This window comes from Xenopus laevis, chromosome 9_10S (assembly GCF_017654675.1).
Source record: "Xenopus laevis strain J_2021 chromosome 9_10S, Xenopus_laevis_v10.1, whole genome shotgun sequence".
Taxonomy (NCBI): domain Eukaryota; kingdom Metazoa; phylum Chordata; class Amphibia; order Anura; family Pipidae; genus Xenopus; species Xenopus laevis.
Genome location: NC_054388.1, coordinates 56,467,763 through 56,485,303, shown reverse-complemented (window position 1 = coordinate 56,485,303; position 17,541 = coordinate 56,467,763). Strand labels below are relative to the sequence as shown.

Below are 17,541 nucleotides of genomic sequence, written 5' to 3'. Positions count from 1 at the left end.
TGTGTTGAGCCTATGGGACTTTTTTTGGTCAATCAGACTTTTGTAGGTCTTTGGATTTTTTTCACTCGAATTGTCCAAATTTTTAGAGGTTTTTGTACATTTTGGTTTATTCGTACTCTTATGTTGATAAATGGGTTCTCCTGTTGTAGGCTAATTCACATATATTTTTTAAGGCTTTTGTTGATGTTTTCTTGAGCAGCAGAACACACATTTTGTTTATGACTCATATTAAAAAAAATGTCCATTGGCCATTGCATTATACATGCTGCCAGGACTTTGTGCCAGATACATTCTCATTTTGTTTTTTATTATTTGCTTGTTTGTATTTGCTCTGGGAACAGATCATAATTAACAGGTTTATGTGGCATCTTTGGAAGAAGAACTGAAATTGGAATCATATTAAAAGCTTGGACTAAACCCAAGCTAGAAAGGTCCCAAAATATTAAAACAGCATTGGCAAAGTCATTCTCTGATCTTTATACTTATTTACCATGAGATGTTCTGCTGTTTTTTTAGGAGCGAAACATAACTGTCTCTCCGTGTTACGATGTTCAATCTGTGTTTTGATATCTGTGAAGTAAAGGAAATAATTGAAATGAGTGTAAAATAACCTTGTTGTTAGGCAGAGATTATAGATAGAAAGGATTGAGCATACAGATCTTTAATCTCTCTGTTAAATCCTTTTAACTACAGCACTTGACAAGTTATAACAATAGACAAGTCCACTAATCCATTTGCACGTCAATGACACGCTCCCTTAAGACTGTACTTGATTAAATGTATGTCCTATCAAATGAATGGTCCTGCAAACGCAATGTTTCTTCTATGATAGTTTATCTTGTTTAGCATTATGATTAGTGCTGGGAAAACTTATGACATTCAAAGCAGTTCATATCTCTGCCCCATCCTACATCTCTGAATTCATCTCTAGATACTCACCCAACTACTTGCTAAACTCCTCTTCTGACCTGCTCCTTAACTGTTCTCGCATTACCTCTTCACATGCTAGCAAGCCAGACTTTGTAAGGGCTGCACCCCCCTCTGTCTGAACAGAGGGGGGTGCAGCTGTCTGTCCAACTTTCTCCCAACCTTTCTGCTTTTAAAAGATCTCTTCGCAAACTTATTTAGAGAAGCCTATCCTCATTATGTACAACTACCAAAGACAATACCATATGCTACACTTCTCACCTTGCTTATTTCTGATATTGCCCACTCCCACACCTTGTGTCTCAGTCCCTTCCCCTTTTAGATTGTAAGCTCTTTTTGCACTGGGCCTTTTTCACCTTTTGTATCAGTTACTGGTTGCTATGTATATAATGTAATTCTTTATGTTATATGTATGGAATTCTGTATGTTCTCTGTACACACAAATTTTACAGATCTGCAAAATTATGGGGTGCCGTTTGTCCCAAATACATTCTGTATACAAAACTATTCCTAATACACAGAATGAATGTCTCTCATGTTATATAAGTATTTGTGACCATACACAGATAAAAAAATATACAAAAGACTTATTTCTATTAAAGAATGAATACAAAATCTGGTTAGTGCACAAAAGGATGTCAGTATATCATAAACGCCATTCTGTACAGTTTAACAAGCAATCTGTCTCACAAATGTATAACCTCCGTGTAACGGACACACTTATGTGCAAAGTTACTTACAGAATGAATTATGTAAAAACAAAGTTGGACATAATATATAATAGTGTAACTAACTAGTGCTTGTCAAGCTAGATTTGACTGACAAAATAGATACCTGTGAGAGAAAGCAAGATTTTATAGTACAGGATTCATTCTTTCCACAAAATGACAGTTTTGTGGAATGAACAGATAAAATAACCATTCTGTGAAGCAACACTGTCAGTCACATTCCTGAACCAATAAGAACAAAGCTTATTGCCATATACAAACAAGATGAGAAGTGGCCAGCTCTGCTCCACATGGCTAAGGCAAAGTATCTGACCTGCTATAGAGGGCACCCTCTAATGTCCCCTGTGCTGCATAGTAATAAACATGAACAAACCTTTCCTAAAAGAGCTGCTGCTAAACACTACAGGTTCATAAATGGAAGTTTTTACAAATGGCTGAGAAATATAATGCTGCACTTCTAATGATTGTAGAAAAAGAAAAGTATGCAAAACATAAATATGCTCATTTTAGGTGATATGGCTATTCTTATTGTAGTAACCTTCTTGTGTGGCCATTTTGGTTAAGGGCATTCCTGCTGTTTTGCCATTATCTTATGACTTACTCCATTCCTCTTCCTGTCTAAGCTGAGAGCAATAATGGGACAGGCCACACCCACTTGCCATTAAATGTACCAGAAGTTACTGTGCTTGTCTGGCTGCTTTGCCTGACTCTCAGAGTCAGTTATAAGTTTTGTATATGATAGTTATACTCCAATGTCTCCTCCTAGCTGTAATCTTGCACCAATTAGCTTGCAGTAGTCTCTTAATAATGTGCTTAGCTATAGTTCAACTACTACATAATAGATTTAGCCAGAGACTTGGGATTGATCATGTGCATCACACATTGTGTTTAGTATGATGTGTAGGTTATATGAGCAGCCACACCTGAGTACTGTGTGTAAACAAAAGACTTCAGGACTTCAACTTCACCTCCTTTCGTGAATTTGTGTCTTTTCACCTCTTCGGGACTTCAACTTCGTCTTTTCGGCACTTCCGCATTCGATAATATGTGAAATGGCCGCACGGCTCGGGCGCTCGTAAAGGGGACCCGGCTCTTTGAAAAATGCAGCACTTCTGGGCCCCCCTTCAGGCCCGGAACACTTGTCCCCCCCCCTGCTGGCGGCCCTGGACATGCATGTGACATGGGCGCAGTTGTGCTCTCTGCTGTAGTGTTGTGCCCCCCTTGACCCACTCTGATGTGAAAGGGTTAAGCACTGGGCAGGTAAGGGGACGGCATCATTAGAGTCTTTTGTTATAAATAAATATAAAGCATTGTATAGCTTGTTGCTTCTATATAAATAGATTATGATCCCCTAAAATTGCCCCTGCCTAAATTACCCCCTTTTGTTTACACACAGTACTCAGGAGTGGCTGCTCATATAACCTACACATCATACTATACAGAATGCGTGACTGTGCACATAATCAGTTCCAAGTCTCTGGCTAAAGCTATTATGTAGTAGTTGAACTATACCTACCAACATTTTGGAAATAAAAAGAGAGACAAAATTTTTTTTGGTATGTAGTGCAGCAATTTTTTTGACCACACCCATTTTGTGGCAGCACCCCCTAATTACCATGTTCATTTTACAAAGTTTGGCAGGTTATAAAAATTTGAAAATATTTCTCCTTATCTAAACTGTTAAAATTACTTATTTTCTTATCTCAAAATTGTTATAAAGCATCTTAGTTACACCTATTAGCTGTACTGGCCTCTCTGCCAAAAGCCAATTAAGTTAGAAACTTTGTTTCTTTTTCTGGCTGTTCAGTGCAGAGAAAAGAGGGACTTTCCAGTACAAATGAGGGACCTCAAGTTGAGCTGTCAAAAGAGGGACTGTCCCTCTGAAAAAGGGACAATTGGGAGGTATGCACTGTGCACATGATCAGTCCCAAGTCTCTGGCTAAAGATATTATGTAGTAGTTGAACTATAGCTAAGCACATTATTAAGAGACTACTACAAGCTAATTGGTGCAAGATTACAGCTAGGAGGAGACATTGGAGTCTAACTATCATATACAAAACTTATAACTGACTCTGAGAGTCAGGCAAAGCAGCCAGACAAGCACAGTAACTTCTGGTACATTTAATGGCAGGTGGGTATGGCCTGTCCCATTATTGCTCTCAGCTTAGACAGGAAGAGGAATAGGAGTAAGTCATAATAATAGCAAAACAGCAGGAATGCCCTTAACCAAAATGGCCACACAAGCAGGTTACTACAATAAGAATAGCCATATCACATAAAATGATTATATTTATGTTTTGCATACTTTTCTTTTTCTACAATCATTAGAAGTGCAGCATTATATTTCTCAGCCATTTGTAAAAACTTCCATTTATGAACCTGTAGTGTTTAACAGCAGCTCTTTTAGGAAAGGTTTGTTCATGTTTATTACTATGCAGCACAGGGGACATTAGAGGGCGCCCTCTATAGCAGGTCAGATACTTTGCCTTAGCCATGTGGAGCAGAGCTGGCCACTTCTCATCTTGTTTGTATATGGCAATAAGCTTTGTTCTTATTGGTTCAGGAATGTGACTGACAGTGTTGCTTCACAGAATGGTTATTTTATCTGTTTTGTGAAACAAAACTGTCATTTTGTGGAAAGAATGAATTCTGTACTATAAAATCTTGCTTTCTGTCACAGTTATCTATTTTGTCAGTCAAATCTAGCTTGACAAGCACTAGTTAGTTACACTATTATATATTATGTCCAACTTTGTTTTTACATAATTCATTCTGTAAGTAACTTTGCACATAAGTGTGTCTGTTACATGGAGGTTATACATTTGTGAGACAGATTGCTTGTTAAACTGTACAGAATGGAGTTTGTGATATACTGACATCCTTTTGTGCACTAACCAGATTTTGTTTTCATTCTTTAATAGAAATAAGTCTTTTGTATATTTTTTTATCTGTGTATGGTCACAAATACTTATATAACATGAGAGACATTCATTCTGTGTATTAGGGATAGTTTTGTATACAGAATTTATTTGGGACAAACGGCACCCCATACAAAATATGTTGGCGCTCTAAAAAATAAGTTGTTATTATTATTAACAATAATAATAAAAATTATTAACTAGTGAGGGAGTATTGACATTTTTATAGTTTCTATTCAGTTTGAAGAGAAAGTTAGTATAATAATTCATTATTTAGCTTAGTGAGTCACTTAGTTCTATTCCTAGAAAGGTAAACTATTTTGTATTTCCCTTGGTACGTATAGCTCTCCTGCAGCTTCTTGTCCCCTACGTTAACGTTTTCTATATTGGAATTTAGCGGAAGATAAGTGTTTGTATAAAATATAAAATGTCTCTTATAAAAAGGCCTAGGTTGATCAGGAATATTGCCTGATGATTTTTCTTGTGTTGTGTCATATAACTTGTGAATGAATGACTACAGTTGGAGATTGTAGCCATTCTAGGTTAAGGATATCACCTATATCAGCCTTTCTCTGAAGGGTTGAAAATGACACAGCAGGTCCAAGTATGTATTGACACAATACGCTTTGTTTTATTTACAGACAAAGTTGTTTCACTATATAAAGTGAGTTTAATAACAGAGGCAAATGAGGAAATAAAGCATAATGAATTCTCAGTGTCAATAGGTCAAACACTATAATCCCACTTTACGTTGTGGGAATTAATTGATATCCTAGTACTCCATATAACTGCTAGTGGAATTCACATAGTGGTTTTATTGGCAAGTACTCCACTACATCAATAGAATAAGCAAGTTTATATTGTTAGGTGTCACACAGCATCTACAAGTGAAAATCAATAGATATAAATTGCTAATCCTCCTTTACACTGTTCAAGCTCTAGTAGTATGTGATCTTTTCCTTTGAAGGTTGTAAAGCTTTTATTAATAAAAATATACCTAAAAGCCATGTAATGTAGCATGGAGTGGCACCTTTGAATTTCTCTAGATTTTGTGTTGGAGGAAACCAAACAGGACAATATAAATGAGTTAAAATAAGCATGTCCATCACTGTCTGTGTTTTTAGATACAGTCATTACTTTGTCACAAGGAGATGCTGATAAAATCCACAGGAATTAAAACTGCTGCCACCACCGTATTTTTGGCATGTGTTTTTTAAAGTTGTAATGGTGCTTCCCGCTTATTCCTTATCAGTTCAGAAGAAGACAAGAATTAAGTTCCTGTGTCATTCATGAAATAAGATGTTTTCTGTACTTTAATCCATTATTTGATATCTTTTTAATTATTTTACTCATTATATTTAAGTATTTATTTACTGTGCCATGCTGTGGTTTTCATGAAATGTGTGTTCTAGTGATGAGAGAATTTATTTGCCAGGCATGGATTCACGGCGAATTTCCGGATTTTATATGCAGGGAATGTTTTCGTGAAACTGCGGCAAAAATTTTCAAGTGGAAACATTTGTTGCGACAAAAAAAAAACTGTCAAAATTGTCTCATGTCAAAATTATTAAGCATTGCTCATTGACTTTAATGCATTTGGAGAAAAGAGTTGCATGTGTAAAAATTTCACATGCATAAAAATTGTCGCGCGTCAAAATTATTTGGACGCCCTTTGACTTTAATGCATTTGGACAAAAAAGTTGCGTGTACAAAAATTGTCACTCATGTCAAAATTGTAGTGCATCAAAATAATTTTGACGCACATCGACTTTAATGTGTTAGGAAATCTTTCGGATTTTTGTGATAATTTATAGGCGTTCTGCGAATTTCTCGGTGGGTTCCCATAGCAAGTGACATGAATTGGTGTACCAGATTTGCATCAGTGAACTAATGGCATTGTGATTTTTTTTCTGAGGTTTGCGAATTTCTCGGCTAAGCAAAATGGGACAGATTTGCCCATCACTAGTGGGTTCCCATAGCAAGTGACATGAATAGGTGTACCAGATTTGCATCAGTGAACAAATGGCATTGTTCTTAATATCTTCAATTTTTTAATCATCTCTTACAATATTACCTAAATGAACAATACTTTTTGACTCAAGGAAATCAATATTGTAAAGTAACAAAACCAGTGGCTAAAGGAAGGCATTGCTTCACTAAGGCATTGTGAGGCTTATAAGTAAATTGTCTCTCATTTTGTGTGAATAAATAGGTTTCTGTCCATTGGTAACCATCTTCAAAAAAAGGTACCAAAATGAAACAAAAACAAAAACCAACCTGTATGCAATCAGTACTTTGTCTACAAGTGATTGCCCTAGTCCCACAAATGTGACAATTACATTGTTTAAAGGGCTAAACAAATCCAATCAAAAGATTAAAAAATCTCATATGTAAGAACAACCTGTATCCAACGAGATTTTGAAATTTCAGCCACAAATCTGTTAGGCTAATTTGTCAACTCTGGACAAACTTGCACCTGAGTAGTTATAGTTACATAATTGGATTGAAAAAAGACCAAAGTCGTTCAAGCTCAACCCCTCCAAATGAAACACAGAGCACATACCCACACACACCCATTGAAACTATATATACTAATATATATATATATATAATATATATATTCACTATAACCTTGAATATTATGCTTGTCCAAGAAATCATCCAAGCCCCTCTTAAAGGTGTTAACAGAATCAGCCATCACAACATCATCTGGCAGAGCATTCCACATCCTCATTGTCCTCACTGTGAAGAATTACTGATGCCACTGCAAATAAAAGTTCTAGTCTAAAGGGACGGTCCCTGGTCTGATGATCAATTTTATGGAAAAATAGATCTCCTGCTAGCTGTCCAACCAATAACTGATGTTTTTCAACCAGCTGCAGGTATAACAAAAAAAGGATAGTTTGGCTATGGGTTACTGTCCAGGAAAAGAAACTGGCCTTTATTGTACAGTATGTGTATATAGGGAATACCAAGTGCCAATTTTTGCACTTGGTCCACTGAGTGAGGATCACATAGTTACATAGTTAGATCTGGTTTAAACAAGATAAAAGTCCATCAAGTGTATAGGGGAACACAAGCTTTGTAGATGAGCACTCTCGCACACCTTAATGCTTTAGTATTGGGCCTCCAATATAGTAAATTACCCCTTATTTCTCATTTACAAATCACAACTGATCAAATATTTTCTGGTTCAACTCATTTTTATATTTGTAAATGAGATTAAATATTTTTGACACTAAAATGCCCTTATATTGGTTTACTAAAAAATACACTATGCTACAAGAAAACAAAATATATAATTGAAATATCTATGTACACTAGAAAAAAGAAGTCCAGTCATCTAACTTGTTAAATTCTAGTGTGGATTTACACTAGAACACCTCCCAGATTTTTTCCTATAAAGAACCCTCCCTCATTTACAGTAATGTGCATAATTCACACATTCAGGTTATCATCTGTTATTAGGATAGATGAGTCAATTCTGACCTAGATCTACTGAATGATAATGACTATGTTGACAGGATAAATTATCTTCCTAATTAATGGCAGTTCATAATGTTACAGCATCAACTTCTGCAAAAAAAACTGTTAGTGCATGCATGTTTTGGTGTTGTTGTAAACATGCCACAACATAATTCATTATTAGCAGGTTGCTTTCTGCCATTTGTTTTAATTAATATCAAGCACATCTGCCACTATTGGGGAAATTATTATCCTTCTGCAAAAAAAACATCTTTGCAAATGTTAGCATCAGTCATTTTTCTTAGTTGTGTATTTTTAGAATTTGCCTTTAAACTGGATAATATTTTGAAATATATGATGTTCTTTCATCAGTATTGATGTTTTTAAAGGGGTTGTTCACCTTCAATGTACAAATCTTATGAAACCACTAACAATGCTCTCAATGTGTTAGAAAACCCATTTTCCATAACAAAAAGTAAAAATGCCATTGTAAAAGCTAATTTTTTATACCTATTAACTCAGTCCTTCTCCTGTCTCTCTGACCAGTTTTCTGAAGTGATGGGAGTGGCCTATTTTGAACCTGACACACCAAGAACTTCCTATATGATGACATCATCATGCCCAGGCTTTGCCCTTACTTGTTTCCTATTGGATGTTGATACTGCCCTCCTCCTAGTAATTTATTGGGTGCTTGTGAACTGTAACCGGTCACATAATTTGAATGGTCATTGGTTGATTACTCAATTGTAATGGCAGAGGTTAACAGACGCAGCATATAAACAAACCTGCTTTGTAACAAACAATCACACAGCCATGCAGACAAATACTGCAGAAAAGGAAGGAGCAACATTGTTCTCCCAATTCTGGCACTCTCCTTCTGCCTAGACTAAAACTGAATGGAGTGCAACCTCTGGGAATAAATACTGGCTTTTCTATATTTTTATCTTTTAATACCTTTGGCATTAAGCATAATGTCAGTTATTTACAAAATTGCAACAAAAACCAGCACTGACTTGCTTAGAAACGTATGTAACATCTAGCAGGGACAGTAGGGCTGCCCACCTCACCCTTTTAAAACCAAACACATATGAAATCCACAGCCTGCATGGCTAATTATCAACTCATTTAGATGCTGCAGACTGAACTGATTTCTGTGCAGCCATGTATCTAAATTAATTGCTAATTAGCCATGCAGGCTGTGGATTTCATATGTGTTTGGTTTTAAAAGGGTGAGGTGGAAACCCTAAGTGATTTTGTGCGCTCTCCCGAGGGGGGGGGGCAGTAATTTACCTAGGAAAACTATACCTTTTTTAAGTGTTTAAGTGTTCCACTTCTGGAACAAGATTTAGAGCTCTAAATACCAAAAAATTAAAAAGTTATATTTTTCATGATACAGGGATCTATACCAGAAAAATATTTTACTTTATGCACAAAAATTCAACTCATTTGGAAAGCCTCAAGCTCATACAAATAGTCAGCTGCTGAATAATGATTTTATATGAGGTAAATACACAAAATAATACATGCCCCCCCCCCCCCCCCAAATAATATATTTCTGGAAAGTACAAGTGTCATCTCCCATAGTATCCATTTTAAAAATGATTTTTTTTAATAAAATAGTCGCTTGTACTTGAGCCCAACTAAGATATAATCTTTATTGGAAGCAAAACCAGCCTATTGGGTTTATTTAATGTTTACATGATTTTCTAGTAGACTTAAGGTATGAAGATCCAAATTATGGAAAGATCCATTATCCGTAAAACTCCAGGTCCCAAGCACCTCGATCCCCCCCATCTGCACAGTTGAAGTCTCTGCTGCACACAGCCCACACTCCCCCTCCCTCTCACAAACTTGTAACAGTTTCTCTTAAGTACCTGAATGCTGCTCAAATTCCCCAGCACAGCCCAGCACAGGAAGCAGTGGCAGATTGACAGCAGACATAGCCAATAGGAGTTAAGTTAGCTGCCAGTACAATGTGTAATGTCATATAAGGAAGAGGAAGTGAACACTGTAGTGTTTTTGGGGGTCAGTGACCCCCTCCCAGCACAGGGTCTGTGTGCAACTGAAGGATTAGTACAGGGACACTTCTGAGGTGAATATCTCTTGAACTGTACTTTTTCTGTTAACTATTTCTATGGAAAAGTTTGTTCTATTCATGTGAACTGTTAGATTTGTCATTTTGTTACAAAGGTGAACAACCCCTTTAATGTAATTCACTAGCTGTATATGGTACATTTTCTCTCCTTTCAAATTAAGGTATGATACAACACTGATAGCAAAAACAGAAAAAAAATTTGATAACAAAAAACTGGATTATTTCTATGGACCCACATCAACAACTGATAGTTTACTATATATGTTCATAATTATTAGTCCCTGACTTAAAACACACCAGAGTGGGAATATCAAAATATGTATTGCCTTCATAACAGGAAACCTCATGGCATTGGGCCTAACTCAAAAGTATCATGGTACAGCAAAGTAACTCCTGTTTAATACTTAGCAAAGGCCACTGGCCGCCAATTAATAGGACACACAATGCAGCAGTGTGTGACTTGACCAGTAGGTAAGAAGACCCTTATTATGAGAGTTTAATTGCAAGGGTTATTGAACTATTGTTTTTTATCATATTTAATCATACACATGAAAGCAAATGAATAGGAGCTTTTATGAACCCACATTTAATGTGCTAAGTGCAATAACTGACACAAATCATCATGTTTTTATTCATAATTTTTTTTATTCCCATTATTCCAGCACATTTGTGAACACTGCAATTGCACCCTGTGCATCAAGATAAAGCAACTGAGCTTGTACTTAGATGCAAAATGGGTGTAAACTATGCCTAGTGTTTTCAAATTGGTGCTTACATCTGATTCACTAAGCCTATAGATACCACTAGGTTGAATATCGAGGAACTGTTGTTCTAGAGTTCCTCAGCATCAATATACATTGTTGTGCATCAGTCAACTGAAGATGTGGAACTGCAGGATACTGTTTGGACACAAGTACCATAAGGAATTGCCTCAATATATTTCCATTGCAGACATTTTAGCGACCCACACTTGCCGTGCCTTCATAAATTACCTTTACTGCCTTTTTCTCTATGGTTTTTGACATTAAAGGAGAAGGAAAGGCATTGTACACTTGGGGGTGCCAAATGTTAGACGCCGGAAGAGGATCACTTTGTGGTGCTCACTGGTATAACCCCGGGCTGGTGCAGTTTTCTGCATATAGGAGCACTGGATGGAGTTTCAGGTAAGTATATAAAATCACTTGGGGGTGCCTAACATTTGGCACCCCCAAGTGTACAAAGCCTTTACTTCTGCTTTAATTGCATTTAGCATATATTCGCCGAATGATGCCTATGCTGCAGCTTTAAAAAGCAAATAGTAACTGCATGCAGGGTAAAGTGAAGTCCAGCAGTGTAATTGGAGTTCTTTTTTTATATCCTGCTCTCTCTTTTTGATTTATATTTAGTGTTCAAATTGGTTATGCAAGAGGGAAGTAATAAGTAACCTACCAAGTTCAATGCTCTTGTTTACATTCTTTAAAATCTATGATTGAGAAAAGTCCAGTCATTGGGAAATGTCCTGAAATCAATGTTGTTTGTATCTGTGCTGCAAGATAGCAAGTCTGACATTTTTTTGCTGTTTAGTACTTTTCCTGCTTTTGCTTTTTCCTGTTTTTATTATATTATATATTTTTAAAGACACTATATATTTTTATTTAAAGCAACAATATCAAACTACCATTTAAATCATCATTGCAAGGGTTGAACTGTATCTTTCCACAGTGTTCAGATACTAACTGCCAAATATGTATTTAAACATAAAATATAATCCTTCATTGGATTGTAGATAACAATGTCTCCATGAACACCCTGGAAAACTCTCACTAGGTTTAGATCACATTAAAAACAGGGCACAAGGTGACAACAGCACTCTTAGGTGCCTCCCCCTGTTTGCCCCTCATGGATACAGCTCTACCTAAGCCAGGCAGTACTACATTCATAAGGAGAAAGCAGAGTTAAGTGCTGTGTTTTGGAGTGCAGGGATATACAGAAATATTTCAAGGTTTTATTTATTGAAAATTTTACAAATTGTAACAGTATTTTTTCTTGCAGCTGCTTATATATTTCATGATTTATTTGTGCGTGTCAACTTTTCTTATTGAACCAGGGATTGGACCAGGGTCTCTAGCATGAGATCCTATATTACAAGTTGATCACTTACCCCCTAGGCCAGCTCCTCCTGGCCTAGAAGGTATGTGATATAGAAACACATCTCCCTGCTGGGCAGTCCACATCCTCACCACCCTTCTGGCAAAACCATTTTCATTTCTTCCAGAGAAAATGCTGTTGTTTGTGTGTGTGTGTGAGTGTGAAGTTGGGAAAATGATCCCAAGTTTCCAACTAAATATAACAGCACTATCCAGTTCCTCATCTAAAGTCATAAAAGTATCCACCCACAGCATAGTTCACTTGCATAGAAAAATGTAGGCCAACAGAAGAGAACATGTTACAAATATTCTCAGAGATACACAATAACTATTCAATATTATATATCAATGTTTTAAATTATCCTAAATGCTGTACAGAATGTATTTTTCCTATACATTTTGAGTAAAAGCTATAATTTACATGCTAAGCATTTAGCCAGTCCACCTTGTATTTGATTTTCATTAGTTGCCTAATGTCACGATAAAACATATAATATTTTACCCAGGTGCTTTACCCCATTCTCTAATTTTGCTAATTTGACTACTTCCATTACACCACTTTGATTAACTGTAAGGCTGTAGTAAAATGAGCGCCATTGTTACTCTGACTGTGAGCTTTATCCTAAATATGTGCTCCGGATGAGACCTACAGTATAATTCTCAAGGAGTCCTCACAACGGTGTGGTGGCAGGGTGTTGTATAACTGTATGCAGTGCACAATAATTGGATGCCAGTGGTTCTTGCAATTTAACACATGGCTCCTTAAATATATATTATTACACAGTGCCACCTAGTGGCCAAACTTGGGATAGTTTGGGGTCATGTTGTGACCCAGGAAGTGGGGAATTACTCCCTATTAACTAAGGGTCCCCTTGGTGACCAATCTTTAGGGGAATGAACATTAAATGGGGAATACATTGAACAGTCCCCTACAAAAGCAAATATTAAAATAACTATATGCAAATTAACTCCTCTATTTTTCTCATTGCAGGAAATGACTCAATTTATTGGACTGATATGGGTTTGAACAGAATCAGCCGCACCAGAAGGGACCAGACTTGGAAAGAAGATATAATGACTAATGGCTTGGGAAGAGTGGAAGGAATAGCTATAGACTGGATTGCTGGTAAGTAGTTTTTGTACCTTGCTAAGATACCCCATTTTTGCTTCTATTTCACCAGCCAGTTTTGCCATTTTTTTTTGCAGTTTCGCTAATTCTTATCCAAACGGGACAGATTCGTTGATCTCTAATTATGATGGGTTGCAGTTGGGGTTGTGTAAACGTTTTAAAATTTCAAAATAGGTGCCAACAGTGAATTCTTTGCACTTGTATTTTGTATATAATAACAAACGCAGATGTATAGCCAGTTTTCACATGCCTGGCCAGTTAACTTCTCCTGCTTGACTAGAGTATGATCAGGGTTGTAGTCCAGCAACTGTTGGGTAAGCCTTGGTTAAGCAACTGCGGTTCCATTATATATATATATATATCTCTATATCTCTATATCTCTATATATATATATATATATATATATATATATATATATATATATATATATATATATATATATATATATATATATATATATCGATATCGATAGATAGAAAGATAGATAATAAAAAGATAAGAAATGTAAATAAAGGAACATAATTTAGTATTCAACTACTTACATGCAATATAATGCTAAATTATTTCTTTCTGTTTCAGGAAACATATATTGGGCTGATCATGGTTTTAATGTAATTGAAGTTGCAAGACTTAATGGTTCATTCAGATTTGTGGTGGTCTCAAGAGGTATTGACCAGCCCAGAGCTATTGCAGTACATCCAGAGAAAGGGTAATTATTAATGTTTTTTTTCTGAAATTGCTGCGTTTTCAAATAATGGACAGTACAAAAGAGAGGAAGAAAAAGTCACTAAAGTTAATTCAGATAAGGAGAAATCATTATTAGAATAGGTCCAGGAATTAAAGTCCCAGGCATTTAGGGGCACATTTACAAAGCTCGAGTGAAGGATTCGAATTAAAAAAACTTCGAATTTCGAAGTGTTTTTTTGGCTACTTCGACCATCGAATGGGCTACTTCGACCTTCGACTACTACTTCGACTTCAAATCGAACGTTTCGAACTAAAAATCGTTCGACTATTCGACCATTCGATAATCAAAGTACTGTCTCTTTAAGAAAAACTTCGACCCCCTACTTCGGCAGCTAAAAGCTACCGAAGTCAATGTTAGCCTATGGGGAAGGTCCCGTTTTTTTGATCGAAGGATATTCCTTTGATCGTTGTATTAAAATCCTTCATATCGTTCGATTCGAAGGATTTAATCGTTCGATCGAACGAATAATCCTTCGATCGTTCGATCGTAGGATTAGCGCTAAATCGTTCGATTTCGATATTCGAAGTCGAACGATTTTAGTTCCTAGTCGAATATCGAGGGTTAATTAACCCTCAATATTCGACCCTTAGTAAATCTGCCCCTTAAAGTAATCGTTGGAAATGCAAGACCCGTTTATTTGTGATTTCCTATAACTTTGAGGTTAGCATACCTGAGCATTTGATAGCTTTGAATTTATTCAAATTTAAATTGAATTTAAGGTTTTGAATTTTAGTACTTATTAGAGAAAATTAAAGCAAAAAATCTCACATTTAAAATATTTTCAAACTTGACTTCTGATTTTCAGATCTTCTCTTGCAGAGGTCTATTAATTCATTTTTAAAAACTGTTTTTCCTAATGTAGTGCTTAAACTTGATTGAGTATAGTCAATGAGAATAGCACTGTTCTAGTAACTCTAGTAAAACTAGAAAAATGAAATAGCTTAAATGTCAAAAATATACCTCCCATTGACTTTTATAAAAGCTCACCAGGTATTAGTTGTTTTTTATTTGATAAATCCCAACAATTCTAGTTTAAAAAACTTAAATTCAAATATATTTGTATCCACATATATTTATCTCAATTTGCAGCAAGTTCATATATAAAAAATTGCTCCTAAGATATGATTACTTGGCTATGTCTATGTCCAGTGGCCTTGAGGATGTGTTATTTTGTGTATTTTATCTACACACAACCAAGTGAATGCAGCTAGTGGAACACACTCTGAATGCCATTGATGGTGCTGTGGTAGGGTTGCCACCTTTTGCTTTTGCTAACTCCAGGTGGGCCGATGATGCAGAGGAGCATGTTGGTGATGTAGCAGGGTGTTGCCATTGTAGATGTGGGCTAGTTACTTCAGAGGTGTGACTATGATGTGAAGATTGGTGATAGGCCGATCACCATGTCAATCTCGGGTAATCCTACCCAGTTTTCCTAATTTTGAAAACCAAGTCAAAACTGGAAAGGTTGCAACCCTATGCTGTGGTCCGGAAGTGACTTTGTTTGAACACTAATTCAAGGACAAATATAGCTCTATGGGCAATAGCTAATAAAATAAAGAAACAAAAGATTTTGGGATGGTTTAGGGGTGTACAGTTATAAGCTCTGTATGTGAAATTATCAAATAAAATGACAGAAAAAAATCATGTTTAGATGAAATTCAGTAGAGCTGCAATTGAATTGGTCTCTTACTATCCAAGTAAATTGTGGTTTTAAGAGTTGAATTATTAAATATAGTTTGATAGTGATTTATCAAACGTCAAATTTGAATTGCTGGCATTTTTTAAGAATTAAAATTGTGTCATATGTAATTACTTTATCCTGATATTCTGGGAATTTGTAGATCACATTGTTATTTGAATTTTCAGAGATTGTTTTAAACTTGTTCTCTTTGGTGATATAGCAGTTCTCAATGAGCTTTTAGAACAAGTACCCTCAATTTACCAGACTCAACTAAATATTTATTAAAATTTCAAGCCATGAATGATTTAATTTGGATATAATGAGGAATCTAAAAGGAAAACCAGCAGTGTGATCTACAGTAGATTGAATTCTATAAATTTGAAAGTAAATATAAGAAAGTTCACTATACAGTAAGTTCCGGCTGTTAAAGCGGACCTGTCACCTAGACATAAAAAGCTGTATAATAAAAGTCCTTTTCAAATTAATCATTAAATCATTTTTTTATTAAAGCATTCATAGCTGTTTTAAAATCATTTAAAATCTCAGCTGCCAATCAAATATTGCCTGTCTCTCCTCTATGCCTTAGGTATAGAGGCAGGGCAGGCAATGACTTTCACTTTCCATTCAGCACTTCCTAGATGTCACTGCACTCCCCACATTCCCCCTCTCTCTTTACCAATTCAATTGTGTAACCAGTGCATGGGGATGGGCCAGATCCCCCATTCTGGTGCACAAACAAGATTTTGAGATGATACAAGGTAGAAGGAAACAAGATTAAAATAATTTATATAGTGTAATTAAAGCATATTTTGCTTGACTAACGTGATAAAATAGGATTTGGAATACTTTTTTCGGGTGACAGGTCCCATCTAAAAGTTGCTGGGAGTTAGAGTTTAATAGAAGAATGCTGGATACAAATTATACAAAATAAATTTCTATAATTTATCCTTTGGACTTGTATGAGGTGATTCACTTTTTTAAGCTTTCATTTCCTGCACTTTCAATTTCCTCTGAGGAATTATCTTTTGATTACTATACCCAGTTCCTGGGATGCAGCTGAGTGCTGCTTTATCATGATCACCGATTCTAAAGTGTGTGCTGTCTGCTTTTATCATTCCAAGTAAGTTTATCTAAAAAGAAATATACACATTATATTTATGCTTTTGGGAGGTTTGCATAGGACTGGAAACTTTATGCCCTCAAATATCTCTGAAGGTGTCATAATCATGAATCTTTGTTATGATATAGTTTCATGTTGACAGTCTTTGACATGTATATGTCATGAGAATTTGTTGAAATGCAGTTAAGGTGCAACTGTATGTGTAGTTGATGCCAAATCACCACAATTCATTAAATGTACTTGCACCTAGTGTGGAGCAAAATTGTTGCCAGGTTTCACTGTGAAAACCTGTTGTGTTATTTGTTGTGAAGCGAAACGGGCCCAACATGGGCCCAACACTACTTGCATCACATAGTTGTGCTTGGTGCTGCTACTGTACTTCTGTTCCACCTCCTGAGAATTGCACAGTACATCTATAGTGTAACCCTTGAAGGAACCCATGGTACATAAATTTAATAGATGTTTCTGTCAAGGATTAGGTAGGGGGCGCTGTGGAGACTGATGAGGGAAGGGTGAGTTATTGAGGCAGGAGCTGTATGTGCCTAGGGAACACGTAAAGGGAAGGCAGGAACAGGTTGAAGAGGCAGATGAGTCAGACTAGAA

At 36.1% G+C, this 17,541-nt stretch overlaps 1 protein-coding gene across 1 annotated transcript in view; it reads left to right on the top strand.

The window, feature by feature from the left end:
* Window positions 1–17,541, top strand: part of LOC108702259 (low-density lipoprotein receptor-related protein 1B-like) — a 724,128-nt gene that overhangs the window by 477,708 nt on the left and 228,879 nt on the right. Inside the window, exons 35-36 of the mRNA XM_041578093.1 lie at window positions 13,252–13,386; window positions 13,969–14,098. Of these exons, the coding sequence (XP_041434027.1) occupies window positions 13,252–13,386; window positions 13,969–14,098 (265 nt within the window). The remainder of the gene's footprint in view (window positions 1–13,251; window positions 13,387–13,968; window positions 14,099–17,541) is intronic.